This window comes from Cavia porcellus, unplaced genomic scaffold (genome assembly GCF_034190915.1).
Source record: "Cavia porcellus strain 051 isolate PalLab524CR breed Dunkin Hartley unplaced genomic scaffold, mCavPor4.1 scaffold_4, whole genome shotgun sequence".
Lineage (NCBI taxonomy): Eukaryota > Metazoa > Chordata > Mammalia > Rodentia > Caviidae > Cavia > Cavia porcellus.
The window spans coordinates 100,426,179-100,451,244 of NW_026947487.1; the positions used below are offsets into that span (position 1 = coordinate 100,426,179).

The window sequence follows — 25,066 nt, forward strand, 5'->3', positions numbered from 1 at the left end:
ACAATGAAATATTTATGAGTAGAGGACTATGATACAAATAATTTACCCTCAAATGGCTTTGAAAAAAATTTTTAATAGTTCTGGGAATTGACCCGAGGGATATCTTCTGCACGTTAAGCAAAGTACTCTACTACACCCAGAGCCCAGAAAAATTTTATATACCTACATATATACACTCACACATACACACACACATATATGCACGTAGAAAGACGGAGATAGTGTTGGCATATCCAAGTAAAAAATAAATGGTGAAAAAATAATGGAAACAGAAATTTTTCTTTTCATGAATAAAATAGAGACACATTAAGAAAATGGAACATGGGGGCTGGGGATTTAGCTCAGCGGCGTAAGCGCCTGCCTTGCAAGCAGGTAGTCGTGAGTTCGATCCCTGGTACCGATAAAAACGAAAAAGACAAAAAAAAAAAAAAAAAAAAAAAAAAGAAAATGGAACATGCAGTACAGTTATCCCATGGTCATGTCAGAACAGATCAGACTAGAATGTTATCATAATCCAGAGAAAGAAATAGAAGGCAGCCCTGAAAACTGGGATCTTATAGGGAAATATGGGCCTTGAGAGATTTGGGACCCTGCAAGCAGAGGGAATGGCACAGGCAGGGGGACCTGTTGGCCAATATAAATTTGAGACAAAACTGAAGGTAGCTCAGTTTAATTAGTGCTGGGAAGTGAGAGATCCAAAAAGCAAATAATCACAAGATTGAAAATCTTGGTTTGGGGCCTGGGGATTTAGCTCAGCGGCATAAGCACCTGCCTTGCAAGCAGGCAGTCATGAGTTCGATCCCTGGTACCGACAAAAAGGAAAAAGACGAAAAAAAAAAAAAGAAGAAAATCTTGGTTAGGATCAGGTCAGCAGGACTTGGACGTTAGGTATCTTTGGCTTTTTCTGGGTAGAAAAGCCATGTTATTGCTCTGTGCTTTAGAATACTAATCTGATGTGGTGGCACATGCCTGTAATCCTAGTTTTCGGACGGCTGAGGCAGAAGAATTGCCACAAATTTGAGGCCAGCCTAGACCACATAGTGAGTTCAAGGCCAGCCTAAACTATATAGCAATACCCTGGAGAGAGAGAGGGAGAGGGAGAGGGAGAGGAAGAGGGGGTAGGGGGGAAGGGGAAAGAGAGAGAGAAAGAAGAGAAAACATAACAAAAAGAATACTAGAGTGAGATGTGGTATCACACACCTGTAATCCCAGCACTTAAGAGGTGGGAGCAGGAGGACCGTGGTAAGTTCAAGGCCATCCTGAACTACATAGTGAGAATTTCTCAAAAAACTGGATTAAAATAGCAGGAGGCTAAGGTATAAATGTAGATAATGAGAGATGATACCTGGATTCACAGCAGAAACTAGGAATAGCTAGCAAATTATTAGACAGGCTAGCAAATTATTAGACAGGATGGGAGGAAGGGGGAGTAATAGGTGTACCAGTAGGGAAGACTGGCAGCCAGGAGGATAGTTGGTCTTCAGCTGTGATTGGGACTATTGAAGGACATGTTTAGAGCAGATCACAGGGCATCTTGAGGTTGCTGAGTGTGAGTCACTAGGATGGACTCTTGCAGCAATGCTCCTGGGATCTGATGACAAGGTGAGTGGAAGGTCTGCAGTGTAGGTACAATAGATGTCCCTTTGACTTGCCATCCAGAGTCAGCTACTCTGTTCTCTGGAATTATCCAATCTGGGAACTTAAGCTTTAGATCAAGAGGCTGCTAACTGCCTGCTTTCCTGAGGGAAAGGTGGATGCTTGAAAACCAAGCTGGGCATTGAGACATATAGTCCCAGCATTCACTCTCAGGGGCTGAGGCAGGAGCCAGGGCAGTTTACCAACTTAGCAAGATGCCATCTCAAATAAAAAATAAAACACAGGATTTGGGTTATAGCTCAGTACCAGGGTCCTGGGTTCAGTCCCCAGGACTGCAAAAAACACAAAACACAAAACAACCCACAAGGAATGGTCTCCCTAATATATTGTAGAGTGAAAAGAACATGATTTTTATATATCGTGTACTACCATTTACATAAGGAAAATAGAAAATAACACATATATATGTATTCACAGAATTATTTACTTATTTTTATTTATTATTCATTTTTTTATTTTGACACTGGAGATCAAACTCATGACCACCTCATGCTTGCCAAAAAGGACTTACACCACTGAGCTAAACCCCTGGTCCTATTTACTTATTTTTAAAAGACATTTATTACCAAGCTATAAATTAAAATGCAGCAGGGAGGGGTTGGGGGAGAACTGTCACATTTTAGGCATCTGCCCTTTTTTTCTGTCCTCCTGGGCCTGGATCCTGAGTTCTTTACCCAGGCTCTCCTTTGTGGATGACCTTTGACTGCAAGTAGAAGGAGCCACCACAGATCTGTCATTCGCCTTAAATAGGATTTGTAGTTTTTCTGGATATCCTCTGCACTCAGCTGGGAAATATTGAGAATCTGCTGAGCCTCCTGAAGACTGAGACCTGGAGAGGTTGGATGCAACAGCAGATTTGTCTTAGTTACTTTTTTCTCATTGCTGAGACAGAATACCTGATGCCCAAAGTTCAGGGAGGAAAGGTTTATTTAGCTCACAGATTGTAGAGATTTCAGTCTATAATCAGCTGGCTCTAAGGCAGGGTGGCACATGGCAGCGTAGCAACAGCTCATGGTGGCAGAAGACAGCAAAAGCAATGAGAGAAAAGAGACAAGCCTCTTGCTGCCCTTTTTATCTTATCCAGGCAGATATAAATCCAGTTAGTTAGCTGATTCCACAATCACCCTTCATTAATCCCAGCACCTTGAATCCTAGCATTGAACCATGAATCAGTCACAAACTCTAGATCCAGCTACCTCAGAAAAAGCCCCATAAAAAAATGCATAAGACTTTGGAGGGACATCTGGACACAAACCATAACAAGACTGGTGTCCCACACATTCTTGGGCATCAGCTGCTACCTACTTGACTGCAAATTCCTGCTACAAGGGCTCAAGCAAAAGTTCTATCTGTGTGCCTATCACAATGATCTGGGCCATGGCAGCTGCTCTGCCTCTGGGGTCGCAGAATATATTTAGGAAGACACACAAGAAACTAGGGACATGGGTTCCTTCTGGGAAAGGAAACCTGTTTTTATTTGGTTTCACAATAGGTAATAAATTCTCACTGCAATCATGCTACTCAAAATAACAACTGGCAAATACCTGATACCAGCTCATCAGAACTAGTATACTATAATAATACATGCTGGCCAATATCTTCTCCGTATGGTTCAAAAACTGAAGCCAGATTTAAAATGTAGATTGAAAATTCTTCCATTCCTCAAGGAGAAGGCTCCTTATTCTACTTAGTCTTTTTTTTTTTTTTTTTTTTTTTTTTTTAAAGACGGTCTCACTATTTAGGTTAGGTTGGTCTTACTCACTGTATAACCCAGGCTGGCTTTGAACTCAACAATCCTGTCTCAGCCCACTTAGTGCTGGGATTATAGGTATATATACTATGTCTGATGTCTGAACTTCTGTTTTTTACTCTTTACTTCATTGTTTTGCTTTGTTCAGTGTTGTAGATCAAACCCAGTTCCTTATACATGCTAGACAAGCACTCTACCATGGAGCTACATCCTCAAAACTTTTTTATTTTGAGACAAGGTTTTACTAAGTTGCCCAGGCTGGCCTTGAATTTGTAGTCCTCCTCTCTCAGCCTCTTGAGTAGCTGCGATTGTAGACATTTACCACAAAGCCTGGCCAATATATTCGTATTTTTAAAGGCAGTTCCTTCCCCTATTATAAAAGCAATGCATATCATGTCTAGAACTTGAGAAATGTAGATTATTTTTACAAGCAAGAAAATTATTGGTGAATAAACCCATTATCAGGTGACAACCACTGTTATTATCGAGATTGAAGTAGCTTTATGAACTGGTGTTTTCTACTTGTAGGGGCTTTTGTGAGAGTTTGGCATGAAGCTGGGTCTATAGGGCTGGGACATTTTTGCTGGCAGAGAAAGGCCTATATAAGGTTTGTGCCTCTGAGAGACTTTGCTGGTGGTATTGGTGCCAAGTGTTGGATATAAGAGTAAAAGGAGCATTTAATCTTATTGTAAAAGGAGATGTCTTTAATGGCATCAAAGGTAGTAGGGTTTAGTTTATTAAGACTCTGAGTATGGCATGAGAAATTGTGAAAAAAAATTAGTAGAACCCATTTCTAGAAACCCATGGATTTTGCCAGAGGGATCAGAATGATGACTTTTAGAATTTATTTAACTCCAGTCTCTGATTATGTGTGGTGAGTGCTGCTGTAGTCCTACTTGGTTAAGAGAAATGTCAGTTGCCAGTGAACCTTGACTACCAGTTTGCCATACCATGTTGTCACACCACAGGGAGGGCCCTCTTCCCCAGCCCTAAGAAGACCTTCTGTGTGCTTCTCCTTAGGGAGGAATGGGAGCAGCTTTGCTGTCAGACCCTGATAAGATTGAGAAGGTAAGTCCTGTATGTGTGAAAGCAGAGTCCTCAAGCATGGTGGTGAACTAGAGTTGCCTGGAATGCCTTCCTCCCTGTATTCCGGATTCACTAGAGTCCATCTAGCCTTCCTGTCTCGGGACCTGCAAAAAATATGTAAAGCTTCTCTGTAATTTTGACATGCAGTTAGACCTCAGCCAGCCTGCAACAGACTTAAGTTTCCTCAAAGCCTGGAGCTAGAGACTCTTCGACTGACTAAGAGGGCCTGAGGACTTGTCTGTAGCAGTCTCTACTGATTTGCCCCTCTGGGAAATCATGAGAGTTCAGGCCAGCCCATCTTGTATGAGGTTAGGCCTGATATCCATGTATGTAGAAGTAGGCGGTCCTCTCCCAAGGAGCTGGATATAGGCAACAGTAGGATCCCCATGTACTCATTGAATCTGCCACAGCCCTTTGAGAGCAAGCCAGGGCAAGATCATATGATGCAACCTGAACTTAATCTTCATTTGTTCCCTCTCCCTTGATGATTTTGTAGTTAGGCTTAATAAGGCCATTCTGTAGGCTGACAGGACATATAGGGAGGACATTTCTGGCATAACATATATACCTTTTACCTTCCCTTTACAGCCCACTAGCTCTCATTTTGTTGCACCTCTTTGCTCTTTCATTTTCCTTTCCATTCTTCATCTTCACTTATCCTTTTGATCAAGACTAATAAATGAAAGCACATAGAGATAAAAAATAATTTGCACAAGATCAAGTTACAAATAACTGGCAGGTAAAGACAACTTCAGAGCCATAGTCTTATGATTCCTATGGACTTTGAGCTTCGAGTGTTACCCACGAGCTAGAGTGACTTGGGACATAAACACAGTAAGAGCTCCCATGGCTTGCTCTGGCTGTTGCAGTTCAACTCTGAATACTTTTTCAGTCTATCTGTCTTTGAAACATAGAAGAATCACAATTGTGTGTTGGCTGGTTGCCTCATCATCCCCCTGACCTCCCATATGCAGCTACAGTTCAAAGTCCTTCTTTCTAATCTACCTATTCTTGCTATTTGTAGGATAGGGGAGTTTCCTTTTCTAAGTATGTTGCACTGTTTCATTTTGTTTACAAAACACCTTTGAAGTGGACAAGAAGAAATGTTAACTTTCTCTTTTTTTTTCTTTTTAAATAGTGTCTCACCATGTTGTCCACACTGACCTCAAACTCATGAGTTTAAGGGAGCCTCCCTCCTGCTTTAGCCTCTCAAGTATGTACCACTGTGTCTGCCTGTTATCCTTTTGATCAAGACTAATAAACGAAAGCACATAGAGATAAAAATAATTTGCACAAGATCAAGTTGCAAATATCTGGCAGGCAGAGCCAGGTTCAGAGCCATAGTCTTATGACTCCTAACCTAGCATCAATTCCCCTTCTCAATGACATCTTAAAGGTCCTAGGATTAAGTGTCTAGCCAGAGTTTAGAAGGTACCCAGACTTCCAGTCAGACTCCCCTGTGCATCATGGAGTACAAGTCAGAATGGTTACCACATGGAAGAGAGGGTGCCCCAGGAGAGTGGTTGTAGTTCACAACATGAGCACATAGGCATTTTCAGTATCTTCCAGCCTAATGTTTTTGGCTCTATCATCTCCGTTGCTTCTCTTTGAATTATGTGTGTTCAACCATGAGGTAGCAGAGATGCACTCTACCTCAGAAGTTTAGTTCATTAGTTTAGTTCATTCTGCTACTTATCTGGCGGGGAGGTCACAAGAGCCAGCTGGGACTAGTCAATGGAGTCACTTCCTGGAGTGGAGGTTGCAGAGTTGTAGGCTTCCCCAGTGCAGGTTGCAGACAGGGCTGGATTCAATTTAGGCCTGGACTGTGCTGACAAACTGAATAAGCAGGAGCTTTGTCTGTTCTCTAGACATGGTTTTAGATTTTTTCTGGTTCTGTCTGAGCATCTCAGGGCCACCTGCAGAAATTTTCTGAAACTAAAGATACTTGTGTAGGATCATAATAAACTTTAGAAATATACAGTGATGGGGGCTGGGGATTTAGCTCAGTGGCATAAGTACCTGCCTTGCAAGCAGGCGATCGTGAGTTCGATTCCTGGTACCGATAAAAAGAAAAAAGAAAAAAGAAAGAATTGTATAGTGATGATGATTGCACAACATTGTGAATGTAATACTACTGAATTATACACTTAAGAATGTCTAAATGGTATACAGTGGCAGATAGCAGTAATGTGAGCCACTCAGGAGGCTGAGGCAGGAGGATCAGTCTGGGCAATTTGGCATGACCCTGTCTTAAAATAAAAAACTAAAAAGGGCTACGGATGTAGTTCAGTGATGGGTTGCATGCCTAGCACCCAAAAAGCCCTGGGTTTTATCCGTAGCACCATCCCCCCTCCCTTTTTTTTTTTTTCCTTACAAGACTGGGGATTGAACCTAGGCCCTTCAAACTAAGCTATATCCTCAGTCTCTTTTTTTATTTTTTATTTTAAAATGAGTTCTAAGTCACTAAGTTGCTCAGACTAAACTCAAATTTACAATCCTCCTGTCAATAGCCTCCCAGAGTGCCAAGATTATGGGCGTCAGCCACCATATCTAGCAAGAAAAATAGTTTAAGGTAGAGCCACATAGGAGTACAAAGGTAACTTATGGATGGATGTCTTTGGTGAAAATTTTGTAAATTTGACCTTCACAAGTTGCTTGGATCATTTAAAATTCCCAGGTGTCTGAGGAGTACTAAAATACTGTAATTGCCTTTGGATAATTCATAAATACACATTCAAGACAAGAAAAGTTCAAGATGGAAAATTTTATGACATATTATTTTTATCTCTCTGTGCTTTCATTTTATTAGTCTTTATCAAAAAGATGGCTGGGGATTTAGCTCAGCAGCATAAGTGCCTGCCTTGCAAGTGCAGGAGTTAAGAGACTAAGGCAGGAGGGAGTCTTGCTTAAACTCACGTATGAGATTGAGATCAGCTCATGAACCTCTCCCCATATATATGTTTTATTCCAGCCTTTTAAAGAAAAGGAGGGGGACACTTGAGAATTTTCTATACCCTTGGAATAGAAAATAGTGGACAAGGGAGTGTCAGTCTTTTTTTTTTTTTTTTTTTCTTGTTTTTTTTCCTCTTGAAACAGAGTCTTGCCATGTAGTTCAGGAACACACTATGTAACACAGGTTGGCCTTAAACTTGCAGTGATCTTCCTACCTCAGCCTTCCAAGTGCTGAGATTGCAGACAGGCACCACCCTGCCTGGCTGGGAGTATTTTTTAAAAAAGCTTTCACAGGGTAATGCTAGTGTACCCACTATGGATTAAAAACCTCAGTTTTAGATTCCAGCTCAGTAATATTTCTTATTCCCACCTAAGCTTTTATCTACCTTCTGGCTGTCTACGTTATATTCTTGGGCCATGGCTACCAGGCAAGGACAGAAATTGAACTCAGATCTCACTGATTCTCAAGCTTTGCCTCCCCATCCTCCTATCCGCCCTTTCTACAACAACCAGGGGAGTTAGGCTTCTGCTTTTTCCCAGGTGGATAATGGATCTGGAGAGGCAAGCCTGTTTGGGGTAGATATGTTGTTCTCTTGCTTGGGATGAACTCATCTCTAGTCCTTTCCCCCAGAGACTTTCACAGGAACATGTGCTGCTGCTTAGGTCTGGTTTTTTTGTTTTGTTTTGTTTTGGTACCAGGGATCGAACTCGTAACCTCATGCTTGCCATACAGCTTAGATTTGGAGAGTGGGTATGGAGAAGAGCTTCATGCTGGAACCCTCTCTCCTTAGTGTGGCCCTCACAACTGGCTAGGGCCTTTGGTTAACCAGTTTCCATCTTGGTCCTTAGGATGACATGAAGTGAACAGGAGTACTGAAGAAAGTATTTAGAGATGCCTAGGTAGAATATACCAAAGAAAAATTCTACCAGATAGAATATCAGCTGGCATATCTTAAATCACCAAGTATCAGTGGATTCCAAGTGAGCACTTGCAAGGAAAATTTTGAGATATGTTGCTGTGAGCCTGAAGAATAGACAGAATGAGATTTATGTATTTTTGTGAAGTCTTAGGGATTGAGCTCAGAGTCTGCACACTGAGCTTTACCCTAGTCCTTTTAATTTTATTTTTATGTTGAGACAGGGTCTTACTAAGTTGCTGAGTTCCTTGGGTTGTACTTACTCAAATTGGTGATTCTCTTACCTCAGCCTCCCAGAGTGCTGAGATTATAGACATGTGCCATCATACCCAGGTGAGAGAATTTTTATGTTGTGTCATGGAAGACCTGGCAGTTCCCCGTAAAGGTTAAGTGTCCCTTTAAGCCTTCTTAGTATGACCATAGGACCTCAGGTTGAGTCTGCTCTCTGAGACAACACCTGGGGACCTGCTGTGTCTGGTGGAGAAAGCTCTGTCTTGCTCATAAACTGTCCACCTGTACCTAAAAGAAAGGTCTGCTCTTATTAGCTCTGGCATCTGGTTCTGTGCTGCTCCTGCCTGTCTAGACTCAGAGTTGGCAACAGCTGCTTGGGCATCTGCTTTGCTCTGCTGGACAGAATTCTAATTCTTAGACAAAGGCTCTTGAGATCAGCTTGCCTGGACTGAAGTTTTTGATGTGAGATGATAGTAAAGGCATAGGCATGCAGTCTCAGCTACTCCACCCCTCTCTTTTGCAGTATTGGATTTGGATCCAGGCGTGCTCTACCACTGAGCTACATTCCCAGCTCTTTTTATTTTATTTTTTTATTGTGGGACAGGATCTCACTAAGTTGCCCAGACTAGCCACCAACTTTTGATCCTGCAAATGTGCCAATACACCTTACTTGTATCTCTCTTAATCTCTGATTCTTCTGTGGTCTGATCTTACTACCTCCCTAACACTTTGCCATATGACTTTTTGATATCTCTTTGAAATCTTTTTCACTTATGATGGAATAAGCACTTTTTAATTTGTTGGTAAAAAATTTTCTTTTGGCAGTACTGAGGATTGAATTCAGGGCTTCATGCATATTAGGCAAGTGCTATACCATGGAGCTACATCCCCAGCCCTTTTTTATTTTTGAGATAGGGCCTCACTGAAGCCCAGATTGACCTCAAACTTGCAGTTCTTCTGTGTTAGTCTCTCAGAGTACATTGTAGGCATGTGCCACCACAACCTGCCAAATACCTTTTCTTTTCCTTTACCAGTATCACTCCTATATATCTGACTTCTCTCTAGAGAGGGGTGTATGAATATAAGGCTCAGGCGCTGAAAGACCTTCCTGCTTCCTTACTCTGCAGGCCCTAAGACAGCACTCAGGGAACATTCCCTTTCCTTCACCCAGGAAAGAAGCTGTCAGTATGTGTTCTTAATCAGAGCTAGGCCGCAGAATCTCTGAGGATGGAGTATGTTGGTCAGAGATTTTGGGAAATACACATTTCCAACCTCTGGCCCCTATAGACTCATTTAGGAAATCATAGGATAGGACCAAAGAGTCTATATTTCTTAAGCTTTCCAGGTATCTCTGATGTTTGCTTTGGCAAAGGATCACTGTTTCCACACAGGAATATATACAGATCCATTCACTCATTCTTTCAGTGTGTGTGTATGTGTGTGTGTGTGTGTGTGTGTGTGTGTGTGTGAGAGAGAGAGAGAGAGAGAGAGAGAGAGAGAGAGAGAGAGAGATGGAGAATCTGTCTATATATCTTTATCTTACTGGGGGCCAGGTAGAGAACCACTGGTGCTGGGTCTCTCACATGGAACAGAGGTAGACTCCCTGCTTCATGAAGTGTATACACATCTGTACATACCAGATACTGTGTATTCTTGCATGAACAAGTTGTCCATTCCACTGGAATGCACAGATCTGTAGCAGAGTTAATTGGTACAAGCAGTGTGGTGGTTTGTTCTGGAACAGATAGGTGCTCCTGTGTGCTTCTCTTTACAGATCCTCAGCACGCTTGTCAGAGGGACATGCAGACCTGTGACCTGTAAGATTCGCATCCTGCCGTCGGTAAGGATGGGGTGTTACATTTGAAGGTCAGTCCTCTCTGGTAATGTTGCACTTGGGGTTGTGAATAATTCATAAGGCACTGAATTAGCTATGGTGGGGGGCTGAAGCTGAGCCCACATTAAGGAGCTAGCAGCTGCTCCCCTGGGACCTCAGTAACCACACTGTAAATCTTCTTCCTTAGCTAGAAGATACCCTGAGCCTTGTGAAGCGGATAGAGAAGACTGGCATTGCTGCCATTGCAGTTCATGGGAGGTAAGGGGTCACTTTTCTAGTGACTGACTGAAGAGAGATTCCTCAGCCATTGATTCTCACCAGACCCCAGATGACAACCAACTTCTCTGTATTTAGACTACTTGTACCTAGCTACTCTCTGACATCCTATGAGTTGAAGGGATAATAAATGGGCCTGCATTTTCTGTATCATTCATGGAGCACCTATTATGCTAGGCCTGCTCTGAGCTTTTTTTTTTTTTTTTTTAAAGAAATTAAGACAAGAGTGCTGGGGATTTAGCTCAGCGGCATAAGCACCTGCCTTGCAAGCAGGTGGTCGTGAGTTCGAACCCTGGTACGGATAAAAATGAAAAAGACAAAAAAAAAAAAAAAAAGAAAGAAAGAAAGAAATTAAGACAAAAGAGGATATAACAAAGCAGATCAGAACAGAACAATGTAAGCAACACAGTATTTCACCACAAGACAACCTGTAATTAACAGTAACTACCATATGTCTCTTTCTTTGAAATAGTTGAGTATAACTTCATATACAATAGTATCAAACATAACAAAATAGTATAAAACAACTCAAGACAATGAAAGTATTACAGGGCATTCAGAACCAAATAACAGAGAACAAACAATGGCTACTATATTATCTCATTTTCCATAGAAAATTTGTTTATACTTTCACACATAATAAAATCCAATAAGATACAATATGATAGAACCAATGGAAACAGAAGAACAAAAGCATGGTAGGACTTCAGAGTAAGATGATATTAAATCAGCACTGGCTGTTATAATGTCTTGTTTTCTTCAAAATAGCTGTTCATACTATCACAGATAATAAAATCAAACAAACCAGGATAAAATCATTCCAACTAATGAATGCAAACATTATAAGGCTTCAAAGCAATATAATGGAGAATCATGATTACCATAAACTCTTATGTACTCTTACCATTTCTTACACTAGAGAGACTATATGGTATTTATACATGTGAGTTTGATTTATTTCGCTTATGAGTATGGTCTCGATCACATTGAGATATTTATTTTTTAATTTTTTGGTATTTTGTTTTGAGACAGGGTCTTACTGTACAGGTCAGGATGGGCTTGAACTCGTGTAGCCTAGGCTGGTCTTGAACTTACAGCAATTCTCTTGCGTAAGCCTTCTGAGTGTTAAGAATACAAGCATGTATCACTACCTCCAGCTTGCTCTGAACTTTAGAGACACAAGAGGAAAGAGAAATACCCTACGCACAGGATGTGGATGTGGTAGAGATGGAGTGATTTGCTCAAAATCATATCAGGAAGCCAGGAAGTGGTAGAATTAGAACTCTAGCTCTGAATTTCATTTTCTTTCCATTTTGTTGAGCAATGGCTTCTTCCTTGAATGCCCAAGTTATCCTTTTAAAGGCACTGCCTCTTTTGTCTGCCCTTGTTGGACTACCATTGGTTTTGATGACTTCTTTAAACAGTCCTTGTGTCTAAGGCTAATGTGCTATCTGCAGGCAGTGCAGGTGTTTCTGAAGGCTGCCCTTGGCATCCCAGTCAAATCTGTTCCCATTGCTCAAGATGTCCTTGGGTACAGGATCTTGGTCTGTATACTTCAGTTGATGGCTTTGATCCTCTGACCAATGTCCCATTTGGGCTGATAGATCTTACAGAAGCAGCCCAGGTTGCTGATTGTGTCTGTCACAGCATTTTCAGAGGACACCCAGAATTCCCACATGGAAAATAGAAAAGTAGGCATCTCAAGCCAGGAGGGGAAGATAGAACGGTTTTTTATGCATGTATTCTCCTTCCGAAGGCAGTAGGCTTTGTGCTCCAACTTTCTGTTTTCAAATCCCAGCTCTGCAGTCTATTAGCTGTGTACTCTGGGAAGGTCAATCTCTCTGAGTACCACTTTCCTCATTTGGAAATTAAGCTATTATAGTACAATTGTTGTGAAGCTTATATGAAATTGTGAATAAATGCCTTAGTACACTGCCTGACGTACAATATTTTCTTAAGAAAAGAAGCTGTTGCTTTTGTCAGGGTGAAAGACTAGGAAATCAGATTTGGGTGAGTTTAAGGAAGGACTTTCTGTCCATTAGAGCTGTTGAGAATAGGCTAAAACTGGCTGCTGGAAATATAGGAAGGTAGAGATAGAGCTGGGTTGGCAGGGCCTTCTGAAGAGTTGAGGAATATAGCAGGGAACATGCTCAGATGAAACCTGTCAGTTCCCTTTCCTGCTTGTCTCTGACCACAGGTCAGTTGAGGCCTCACCTCAGCGTCCCTAAGACTTGCTTGGTCATGCACAAGAGTTTCTTACAGTTGACCTTGGAGGGACCCCAGGTTGTGTCCTGTCTCCTTTGTGGCTTGTTGACTATCGCCTGCCCTGGCTGCTCTGGGAGTGGGGCCTACCTTGTGTCAAGTGCTCCTTTTCAGGGTCAGCTGTGCATCTTTGCCTCAGCATAAGCAGCTGCGTAGGAGTGGCCAGTCTGAGCAGTGGCAGCTGTTCCCAGTCCTTTGGGGAGGGGAGTACTGGGTCAGTAGGGGCAGCATTCTAACGGCAGTGTCTGTCATCTCTGACAAAGGAAGGGAATGCCAAGGAAAAGCTACATGACATTAGGCCACCATACTGGCCCCCTATAGTATTTCTCACCTCAGGCTTCTGAGAGCTGGACTTGCCTTCTTAGCACAAGCCTGTGCTGCCCTGTTCCTCACAACAGTGCTCTTCCCCAGAGGTCAGAGAGGCCATATCCTGCACCATCCGCCTGATGACCATATGGCTGCCTGAGGTTCATATGGAGGCCTGTAAGGTTTGGCTAAGGTAGTCATTTGTGAGCAATGACATGGCCTTGTGAGCAATGACATGGCCTTTGGCAATCAGCCCCATCTCTTTTCCTTATCTCCAAGGAAGCGTGAGGAGCGGCCTCAGCATCCTGTCAGCTGTGAAATCATCAAAGCCATTGCTGAAACCCTCTCCATTCCTGTCATAGCCAAGTGAGTGTCCCTCCTCATTTACTTGCTGGCACCCAAAAATATGAAATGAGAGAGCATTTAGAAATGACCATAATCACTGGGCATGGTAACACACACCTGTAATCCCATCACTTGGGAAACTGAGATAGGAGGAATACTGTGATATTCAAGGCCTGCCTGGGCTACATAGTGAGCTCAAGCCAGCCTGAGCTGCAAAGAACCTGTCTCAAAAAAAAAAAAAACAAAAACAAATAACAAATAAACAATGTTCACAAGGGAAAAGGAAGAAAACATAGGGTAAAAAATAAAGTTGGGAATGAGGCTGAAAAGTAAATAGCAAACACATCAGGTTGCTTCACCTCTGGTGAGAGGTTGGTGTAGGAGTGTGCAGAGGCAGCTTGGAGCATTCTGATGGATGGTCTGGGATAGGATTATTTAAGGTAGGGAGGGCAAAAAGGTGGCCATTGAAGCAGGCTCATAGTGCTATGACTCAGGGAACAGGGTCATAAAAACCTAGATGAGTACTGAATGTGGTGGCACTCACTTATAGTCCCAGCACTCAGGAAGCTGAGGCAGAAGGATCACCACAAGTTCAAGGCCAGCCTGAGCTACATAGTGAGTTTAAGACCAGCTTTCAGGGGCTGGGGATTTAGCTCAGCGGCATAAGCACCTGCCTTGCAAGCAGGCAGTTGTGAGTTCGATCCCTGGTACCGATAAAAATGAAAAAGACAAAAAAAAAAAAAAAAAAAGCTTGACTGGTGGGAGGGAGGCGTTAAAGAGTTAAGCCAGAGCCTGCATCCCCAAAGCAAGAAGTTTTACAGGGCAAGGGCAAGACTACTCAAGACCCTGGAACCTACTGCTTAATTTGTTACCTGAGGATCCACCCCACAACATGGTTAAGAAACTGAGGCTGCCACCTGATACCTGATAAAATAGATGAGGACAGAGCAGTTTCTGAGAAGGCCCTTAGAGCAGCAAGATAAAGGGAGAAGAATTATGACCCAACTGGACCTCCTTCATTCCCTTTATCGTTAACAGTGTATTCCCTTCCCCTTCTTTAGAGATTTGACCCAATCCTTGTTTGATCCAATCGCTTGTTTTCCGCCCACATTTTCAGAAGTAGCTTTGACCAGTGCTTCAGATGTGAGAGAAAAAAAGTAAAATTTCTGGAATACCTGTTATGTTCCAGACATGACTCAGGCTGTTTCCATATATTATCTCAGTTAGTGCTCCTAACCTCACAATGAAGAATGCATTATAATCACCACTTTGTTGAAGCTCTGATAGCTGAAGGGACTTGACCAAAGCTACCGTGTTAGTAGATTCTGTGATGCGAACACCCTAACCCTTCTGTTGCTTTTCAGTGGAGGATCTCATGATCACATCCAACAACATTTGGACATAGAGAACTTTAGACAAGCCACAGCTGCATCTTCAGTGATGGTGGCCCGAGCAGCCATGTGGAACCCATCTATTTTCCTCAAGGATGGTCTGCGTCCCCTGGAAGAGGTCATGCAGAAGTACATCAGATATGTACGTCTCTGTGCTTTTTCAAAACCACCATTTCTCACTATCTGCCAGCAATGCCTACTGTTGTTCTCCTTCTTCTTCTTTCCTTTTTTTTTTTTTTTTTTTTGTTAACACAGGTTCTTGTTGTGTAGCCCAGGCTGGCCTCAAATTTGTAGCAATTCCCCTGCCTCAGCCTCCTGAGTACTGGGATTAGAGGTGTGTGCCACCAGGCCCAGCCCCTTTTCTGTTTTTTTTTTTTTTAAGCTCGTATAATAAAGGATTGGGTCTCCCCAGCTGCCATGTGAAGAGACAACAGTGGTTCATGTTCTCCTGCCATCACCTACTTCTAAAGCTTCAAGAAAGAGGAGGTGATAGCAAAGACTTTCTGGATCTAGAGTGCTGCTGAGGCCCCAAACACACATTGTTCTCATTCTGTGTCCCAATGCAATGTGCACATGTGCCTGCACATGGACAGTGAAATTCTATGTCACTGAAGAGAGGCATGCTTCTGGGGTGGCACAGGTACAGGCCATAGCCAGGAGGTGCCTTTGTAGTTATTGTTGGGGTCAGATTATCTCCTTAGAGACTTCTCACCTGATTTATGTCTTCTGTCAGAATATAAAACATCCTCCTCCTCTGTCCTGTGCTGGGGTCTGAACCTAGAGCCTCAGGCATGGTAGCTATAGCTCACTTCTCTATTGCTAGCTGAGTGTGGTGGTACGTGATGATCCCAGCACTCAGGAAGCTGAGACAGGAGGATTGTTGCAAGTTTTAAGACAGCCTGGGCTACGTGGTGAGTTTAAAGCCAGCCCAAACTACATAGTGAGACCCTGTCTCAACTCCCTTTTTTCCCTCCTCATGAAAAATACTACTCCATTGCTGACTCCCAGAATGTTTTAGTGTGAGTTAGGAAGTAGCTCAGCTTGAACTCTCTTCATAGAGAATGTTGTACCCCAGAAACAAGCCCCGTGATGTTGTCTGTTGTCAAGAAGGGGGCAAGACGTCTTTTAAAAAGAAGCACTTTTATTTAAGCTGGTACCCAGTGGCACAGTACAGATGGAGTTTGCAAAGCTGTGCAACTGGGTTAGAATTTTGACAGGTTTTTATAGTTTATTTACGATTAGCTTATTGACCATTAAGTACATAGCGATGAGAAACTGAAACAAGGTGGGCCTTTGTTCCGCTTTGCTTGAGGTCAGAGGCATTTCACAGTGGGTGGTTAGCCAATTCATAGCCCTTAGTCTGCCAATTCCAGGAACATTTGTGTCTCACAAAGGGAACAATGGTTGACACAACATCATTTGTCTCTTACAAAGAGAACAAAGGTTGACACAGCAAACAGGTTACTCAGGGGGACACCCATATAGAACAGCATGATGATGCAGTCAGTTTATCTATAACTATGTGGTTGGTGTTTTAATTACATGGTTGCTAGGGTAATAAGCATAGTACAGAATGACAATTCTACTAATAACTATCTTTTTAACTAACTATTTTAGTTTTTTAGCATTTTAGTAATAATTTAGGAATAATTTTTTCTTGTGTGTGTGTGTGTGTGTTTTGTTTTGTTTGAGTAAGGGTCTCACTATGTTGTTTGGGCTGGCCTTGAATATGTAGTCCAGGCTGGTCTCATCCATGCAGAAATCTTCTTGCCTTGGCCTTCTGTGTATTGAGTTTGCAGGCATGAATCACAACACCTGCTAGGAATCACTTTTTGTAAAGCAGTTTCTTCTCACTGGGAGCTTGATAGTAGTGCCAGAAATATGTCTCCGCAGAAAAATTTTTGGTTTTGTTTTTTTTGTCTTTTTGAGACATTTTCACTGTGTAGTTCAGGCTGGTCTGAAACTCACTGTGTAGCCCAGGCTGTCTTAAAACTTGGAGCGAGCTTCCTGCCTCAGCTTCCTGAGTGCTGGAATTACAGGTGTATGCCACCACACCTGGCTTCTCCAATGGAATTTTTGGTGCATTCACCTGTCTTGTTTCATAGACACATCCTTGAAATTTGATCAATTTCACCTGTCTATAAGCAGAAACAGTGATCCTCAAATTCTTCAATGAGCTGGGCATCAGCAGAGGTGCATCCTTCACCCACCCAGTCTTACACAATCCTCTTCAGTCCTAGGCTTACCCATGTCTGGGACTGTCTATGGCCTCCCCAAGCCATGACTGCATAGTACATAAGTATTCTCAAGACTGCTTAAGATGCGTATGGTAGAAGACCCTGTACTTTGGGTCCAAGGCTAGGCAGTCTATCCTGGAGCCTCTGCTCTAGTGTTACAGTTTTTATCCCCTTCGTTCTGGGTATGCTTTTGGACAGGCTGGTGAGTTCTAGCTGTCTGTCAGTCTGGATCAGCATTGCCTCAGCCTAGGTCAGCTCTCCAGTTCTGGCCAACTGGCAAGTATGTGCTGAGCCTGCTCACTGAGTGAAAGATGACATTCTCACTGCTGCTGGGAAGATCTCAATAGGGTGAGTTGTCACAGAGAAAGGGAGTGGCCTCAAGTGTTACAGGACTGCTTCTGGTCTAATTCTGTTGTGGTCTCCTCCCACAACAAGCTGAATCATGGCCTTGCTGCCTACCATGGCTGACCCATTTATCATTTTTCCCCTTTGTCTTGAGCATGCCATGGCACCTTCCCAGACACTGATGACGTAGACTCAGCCAGAGATTCTGGAACAGTTAGGAACAAGGGGTGGGCATGGGATTCCAGAGGACCTATACAAGTAGTCTTCACCTGTTGCTGCTTTTCTGCCCTATCCTAGCCAGGCAGGTGTCTGTGCAGACCAGTTATGGTGAACCGTATGGCATATGTGACACAAACTGTTTGTATCATTCAAAGCTCTAAAAGGTTCACCACCACTGCCGTAGACAGGCCTCCCTGGGCCTCAACTCACAGGCTGTGGAAAGGGGTAACTGCTGCACCTCTTACTTGTTGTGATACAGGAACAGGCAGGTAACATGTGTGAACATGGGGGCTATGCCTTACCTATGTAAGGGAAGTTGGAAGGAGGCTAGTTAAGGTGTAAAAAGCAAAGGTTCCCACCCAGGTTCTAAAAAGTAGGAAAATTTTACCCGTATGGTAGGACTAGACTTCCCATGTTAGAATTTGATGTGTTCCCCATTGTCCCAGAAAATACTTAGCACTATGTTCTCTATTGTAACCTGTGGCAGCTGAAGCAGGAAGGGATCCCTTCCACTTCTATGTCTGCGGCAGGTTGTCTGGCAATTGTAGTCCTTGGCTGTGACCCTTAATCTTTGTACTGCTAGCTAGGGGACTAGGTGGCCAAGTGGAGGTGGCTCTTCTTAAGGGGTCACATTACTTTGGCTATAAGCATACCACTTGTACCCTCATTGAAGCCTACCAAAATATAGGCTCATGCTAGTTCTCCTCCTAGGCAGTGCAGTATGACAACCACTACACCAACACCAAGTACTGTTTGTGTCAGATGCTACGTGAACAGTTGGAGTCACCCCAGGGAAAGTTGCTCCATGCTGCCCAGTCTTCCCAGGAAATTTGGTAAGAAAGGCAATGGACTGTCCATCTGGCCTTACAGACATTGCCCAGGCTTAATTTTGAGCCCTAAGCTGACTTTCTGAGGGCTCAGGGACCCAGCTTCTGGACATGGATGTGGAGGAGTGGGTTACCAGTACAGGTCTGCCTCATAGAAGGAGATACCTTTAAAACTCTGGAATGTTCATTCCTAGACTGATTTCAGCAGCAGAAATTGGAACTAGGGCACCAGTAGGGTAGAAAAATGCAAAAGAAGTTTGGCAATTCCTGAGGAGAGTGGGCTTTTCCATTAATGGCACTGTCAATGTGGCCCTCCCAATGATTGGGAAAAGGAGGCCTGTAGAGTCTGTGGCCTGATCCTGCACCCATTATACTGCAACATGAGGCTGCCCATTGGTCCTCCAGATCTGGTGCAGGATCCAACTCAGGTGGTTGTCACTGGGGGTCCTTCATAGTTTAACCTAGTTCCAATTCCCACAGTTCCCTGCCTGCTTCTATATCTCCATATCTGTGCTCCTATGGTTCCTCTGCTTGGAAGGGCACACACATTGGCTATCTGTATCCTCTCTCCCCCAACAGGCCTTTCTGAATCACTGTCATCCTTAGAGCTCCATCTTCTTGGGTATCCATCAGCCTCTAAGATCTCTCCTGGGGGGCTGGGGATTTAGCTCAGTGGCATAAGCGCCTGCCTTGCAAGCCTGTGGCCGTGAGTTCGATCCCTGGTACCAGTAAAAATACAAAAAAAAAAAAAAAAAAGTATTTGCTCAAGTGGCTAAGATTTTGGGGCTAGGGATTTTAGCTCAGCCGCCTAAGCGCCTGCCTTGCAAGCAGGCAGTCGTGAGTTCGATCCCCTGTACCAATAAAAAGACAAAAAAAAAAAAAAAAAAAGATCTCTCCTGGAAGGGAAAAGCCATGGAAGAATCCTCCTTTCACCCCCGGATTATGGCATTGTTTCTGTCCTTGTCCCACTTAGCTTAAGCAACTGGCCTTTAAAACAGAGTGTAAATCTACAGCTTTGGGTAGTATCTCAGTTTAGGCTGCTTGTGGTAACTGCTTGTGGCCTGGTACAAAGCAAGGAACCACTTGTGGTCAAGCCTCTGTCTCTTCCTCATGCGAGCCACATGAGGATAAGGCTTAGTCACACCTGGCCAGGGACACCTACCTATTTAGCTAGCCTTGAAGAAAGGCTGCAGGTGGTGGGGTTGACCTGTAAAAACGTTTTTTCCAACCCAGTCTTCCTCAAGTATCCATGCTCAGAAATTCATATTCTCTCTCAAGCTTTTACTCCAAGTGGACTTAGGACATGGGGTGGGCAGATGGTATCTTCATCGCCCAGACCCCCAGTGGAATTTTGATGTATACAATACAGGAGTTCTCAGGGATGGGGCCCTTTGTTCCTCCAGCACCTCTGGTGCTCCTCTACTAAAGTACTTGTCTGGCTCTGGTGCTTTCTCCACAGTGAGGCCTTTGGCCTTGGTACCTTCTATGAGGAGACCACTCGGGAGTTAAATGCCCGAAGGACTGAGCTTTTGGCCAGGACTCCAGAAGAGGTTGGGGAGCCAGCTGAAGATACCTCTGGTGTCATTAAGTTGGCTGTCAAGTTTGATCGGTAAGTTTCTAGCTTGGCCTACACAGAACCAGGCTTAGTGCCAGGATCTGACTGAAGCAGCAAATTGGCTGCTATATGTGATTGATTGGTGGTGAAGTTAGGGACCACAAGTCTCCTTGGTTTGGACACTCGTTACTAGTTTCAGTTCCCTAAGAAGGTACTTGTAAGGAAAGCTGTAAGCCCAGGCAGCACTGCTGAGGGTATGCATGCTGTCCCAAGGATGACTAAATACTCTTTTTTCCTTATTACTTCCCTCCTGTTCCTGAAAAGTCTGTGTTTTCCCCTGGCCTTGAGGACTGGCTGTATGCATTGAGCTCCAAACAGCTGCCAGGAGCTTATTCTCATTTGGCTCTGTACCCTGCTCGTACCCATTGTCCCACATCCTGTGGTACCCTCTCCAGGCATAAGTAGCCTCAGACAGATTCTTGTCTCAGACTGTGACTCAGCTTTGAATGGTGCTTTCATCCTTATCCTCTGCCATCTGGATCTGAGCCTTTCTCCAGACCCCAGACCCAGATCTTGAGCCAGTCTTGTCTGGCAAGGACATGGGGTGGGAGTGGGAGAGGGAGTACAGCTGTTGGCCAGTCATATGCCAGAGGGAGCTCCCAGTAGAAAGTTGGAACATGTCCTTCCTACTCTTGTCTGTTGGTTACAGACTGTGAAGCCAGCGTCTATTGTGTCTGTGGTTGCAGCAGATGATCTTGACTCTGAGCAGATAGAATCAGATTATGCACTGAGCTAGACCCTGATATCATTTTATGACCATCTATGTTGCTTACTTGTACCCATTTCCTCTGTTCTTATCATAAGAGCTAAACTGGACCTTCTTTCCTAGCTGTTGACAATGGTTTTACAGGCTGGAGCTCAGAATGCTTTATCCTCTCCACCCAGTATACAAGCATGCTGAAACCCATCCTCCTTTTAGCTAGAACCTAGGCCTTAACTGCTAGTAAGACAGGAAGGATTTTGCAGGGGACTAGGCACAGGAACATTAAGGCAGCAGCCTGGTGTGTCAGTTCTTCCAGTTCCTGTAGCTCCTACCAGGAACTGAAGGGGTCCCTTGCTGAAGGAGGTAGTGGGGATGGTGAGTGGTCCCTAACTGCTTCCCTTTTTTTCTCCAGGAGACAATACTCACCCCAGATCACCCCAAAAATGTGCTTACTGGAGTGGTGCCGGAGAGAAAAGTTATCACAGCCTGTGTACGAAACGGTGAGTTATGGCTGTGGACTAACCTGCAGCCAGCCACAATGCTGGTACCATCATCCCTGCACACCCCCTGCATCTGCTTAGCAAGCTGCTTTGCTAGCATTTCACCTTGCCCTCCATCCTCAGACCTTGGCCTGTTGTCCAATTCAGGCATACATATCTCTGGACCCAGCCTCAGCCAATAGAGTATATAATTGGGGCCCAGACATGGAGCCTCTGAGTTGGCCTCTTGAGATAGTCTTTCTTCATTTCCTTTTGTCCTTGTAGGCTTTGTCTCTTCCTAACTAGCCTTCTGGCCTTCAGCCTTGTACCTTCTGGACCTTATGTCCTTTCTTACCTGCCACAGTAACTTTTTTGGATTTTTTCAGACAAAGTCTCACTGTGTGTTGCAGGTTGACCTTGAACTCACTATGTAGTCTAGATTTGCCTCAAATTCATGATCCTTCTGCCTTGGCCTCATAGATGTTAGCATTGCAGCAGGTACCACCACCCCTGGTGCCAGAGTGACTGTTCCAAAACAAACTCAATCTTTGTCTCCATTATTCAAGCCATCAGCTCCCCTGTACCTATAGGATCAAGCCTTAGCCCCCCACACCAGCATAGTGCACTAACCCTCTCCTCCTCCACATGCTTCCACTGCTTTAGGTCTTACTTACTCAGTGCTCTGCTCTAGCTACATACCTGGTCCCTCTGCCAGGTGTGTGCCTTTTCTATGCTCATGCTTGTCCTCTGTCACCCCTTTGCCATCTGATAAACTTCTCATGTGGAAAGACATCCAAATATCAGCAGGAGGAGGTCTTAATGTATGCAGCAAAAGGCTATGACAGCCCTTTGTTTAGATCTATGAGAGAAATGAGGACACCCTCAGTATCACTGTCAATTTATGTGTTGGTCTTTTTTCCATGTACCAGACATTTTTTGCATAGGAGGATATGTGATCAGTCAGCTATTTAACTTGGGTTGGAAGTACTTCCCTTTATCTACTTTTGACGAGAGATAGCAGGTTGGCCCCCAGGGCAGCCAGCCTTATTTCCTTCTCTCTCTGTACTAGGTTCAACGACCTCTAGATCGCCTATTCTGCTCCACTGTTACTGTTGCAGAGCAAAAGTACCAGTCTACCTTATGGTGAGTTTCTTCATCAGAGGACATGAGGTTTGGGATGGGGCAATCTGAATCTAGCATTGGCCTGAGAGAGTGGTATACATGAGCACTGGTGTCCCCACATAAAGCCCTTACTCAATTTCATCAGAATCTCTGCCAAGGGTATACACAGTTGACCTTCCAATCTCCAGGCTTGCAACTTGCATACCTATGTTATTGCCCTATGCTTTGTCTATCCAGGGACAAGTCCAAGAAACTGGCAGAGCAAACTGCAGCCATTGTCTGTCTGCGGAGCCAGGGCCTCCCTGAGGGTCGGCTGGGTGAGGAAAGTCCCTCCCTGCACAAGCGCAAGCGGGAGACCCCTGACCAGGACCCTGGGGGCCCCAAAGCTCAGGAGTCAGCACTGCCTGGAGAGCTATGCAAGAAGCCCTTTGTGGTGTTGCAAAGTGATAAAGAGAGCCCTCTGGAAGGCTGGTGACTACTACTGTTCCTGTCCTGGTGGCTCACTCCTTGGGCCTACCTCTGAGATGGCCTTTGGTACCAGAAGATAAACCAGATGCTAGTGGACAGTTCGCTAACCCTGCCTGGCAGGAGTCCAGGCCCAGGCCATTAGCCTGAAGCACAGGCCAAGGAGTACCCCAGGATCTCTTCTTTCCTGGGGGAAGTCTGAGTTATTGCGCCAAGTTTCTAGTGACCTGGGTGAAAACAGGAAGATTTTCAGGTGATGCCTCCTTAACCTGACATTGGTACAGTGCAATAAAAATACTAACCTCACTCAAGGATAACTGCTTCATCCTGGGGCATCTTCAAACACAGACTTATGTCCTGCCATAATTGTTCCATTCCCACCCTCTGCACAAAGATGGAGCTTCCTAAAGCATGTCCCACCAGGCACAGTGGTGCATGCATGTAATCCCAGTGCTTGGTAGGCTGAAGCAGAATTGCTGTAAGTTTGAGGCAAGCCTGGGCTGCATAGTGAATTCAAGGCCAGCCTCAACTACATAATAAGACCATGTCTCTAAAAAGAAGAAGAAGAAAAAGGAGAAGAAGAAGAAAGAAAGAAAGAAAAAAAACCCTAAGCATATCCCCGGCCCATTCTTAGAGGTTTATGGTGTTGGAAAGTAGAGGTGGGGAATGGGCTGTCACCTTTCGAGCCCACTCAATTTGGGCTAAGCCAGAACCCACTCAAGGAAACTTGAGATCCTGGGCATTAGTTGACTTTGTTGATGGAAATCTATGAAATCTGGGAGACAGATTAGGGCATTTGGAGCTCCACTAAGAGACCATCTCATTGAGTTCAGGGGGTAACCTGAGTATTTGCCTTGTAAACAGGAAACTGTGGCCCCTGAGTCTCTTAAGCCTGACTGGACTCAGACTTGATAAGGTACTGCTTTGGGCAGGGGGCATTGCAAGGTGCTGATGACAGCAATTTGGCTATTGCAATTCACAGTTTATGCACCCATCCCTCCCCCAACCCCACTTGGGGCCGGAAGGAAGTGGCAGATTCACTTTAATTTCCTCTTGGCAGTGAGAAACAAACAAACGGCTACCACCACCTCTTGGGGCCTCCCCCGCTTACTGGGAGGGGCATTCTGACCAAAGGTCCCGCCCTACCCACTGTTTCCTCCATTGTAAACATGCTGCCCTGACTGTACCTTTGCTAGGCAGCTTGGGGGGAGGATTCACCTCTGGGCCAAGGTCCTTTTCCATATATCTCCCTGTGGTGTGCCTCACGGATTTGTGGTAACCCAGCCCCAAGGGGTCAGGCCGGTATGTCACACCAGCAACTCCTGGCCCTAGTCTCTGGATCAGGGCTTTGGTGGGTGAGGCTTTGTCTGAGTCCTGGTGCTGCTCCTCCTGGTCACCCCACATGCTCTTCTAAGTGCATGCAGGTAAGGATACTATATTCCCAGCTACCTCCCACAGTGCATTACAGTTTGACTTTGGGCAACTCATTTCTAGCTCACTCTGCCCCTAGGGGCCCTTCTCTGACAGTGGGATCAGCTGTCCTCTGCCTCCCTGGCTGGAAGATAACAGGCTGGCCTGTGATGGAGTGGCTAATGGAGTCACTCCATGCCAAGACACTAAACTGGTGCTCCAGAAAAGACCCCCTCTGTCATGTGGAATAAAGTCCAGACCCACCTACCAAGCTTTAGGCACAATTTATTTCTGATTTTTTTTTTTTACTAAAAATGGTCTCAATCAAAATGATCCTTTTACCTTTCCTTGTTTCAGAACTAGATTTGGGTAGGCAGAGAGGTCCCATGGGCACCCCCTGTCTCCCAACCCATGCATGCCAGGGAGAACCCTGTGAGAACTTGACGTTGAATACTGAGATCTGTCTCTCTGGTGGGACTGAGTGTTGATCTCAGGCCCCTCCTTCCATCAGTGTGATTTTTCCTGGGGTAGCCCTTCCCTCTAGCAGGGTCAGGTTTATTTCTGGGCTATGGAAAAGGAAAGGCAAAGACAGAAGTCTGCCACTAAGATGGCTGGTACCTATGACACTCCATTCCAGC

The 25,066-nt window shown here is 44.4% G+C and overlaps 1 protein-coding gene across 9 annotated transcripts in view; it reads left to right on the plus strand.

Moving 5' to 3' along the window:
- Dus2 (dihydrouridine synthase 2) overlaps positions 1–24,699 on the plus strand; it is a 50,981-nt gene extending 26,282 nt beyond the window's left edge. For 8 of the 9 annotated variants that reach the window (XM_063247550.1, XM_063247551.1, XM_003472002.5 and 5 more), the window contains 10 exons: positions 4,427–4,474; positions 10,367–10,432; positions 10,614–10,684; positions 13,550–13,636; positions 14,980–15,148; positions 18,519–18,640; positions 20,094–20,243; positions 21,365–21,452; positions 22,501–22,574; positions 22,791–23,324. In XM_063247550.1, the coding sequence (XP_063103620.1) occupies positions 4,427–4,474; positions 10,367–10,432; positions 10,614–10,684; positions 13,550–13,636; positions 14,980–15,148; positions 18,519–18,640; positions 20,094–20,243; positions 21,365–21,452; positions 22,501–22,574; positions 22,791–23,028 (1,113 nt within the window). In that variant the 3' untranslated portion in view covers positions 23,029–23,324. Of the gene's footprint in view, positions 1–4,426; positions 4,475–10,366; positions 10,433–10,613; positions 10,685–13,549; positions 13,637–14,979; positions 15,149–18,518; positions 18,641–20,093; positions 20,244–21,364; positions 21,453–22,500; positions 22,575–22,790 lie in introns of all 9 variants that reach the window. The other variant, XM_063247552.1, reaches the window with a different exon arrangement.
- Positions 24,700–25,066: the final 367 nt, after the last annotated feature.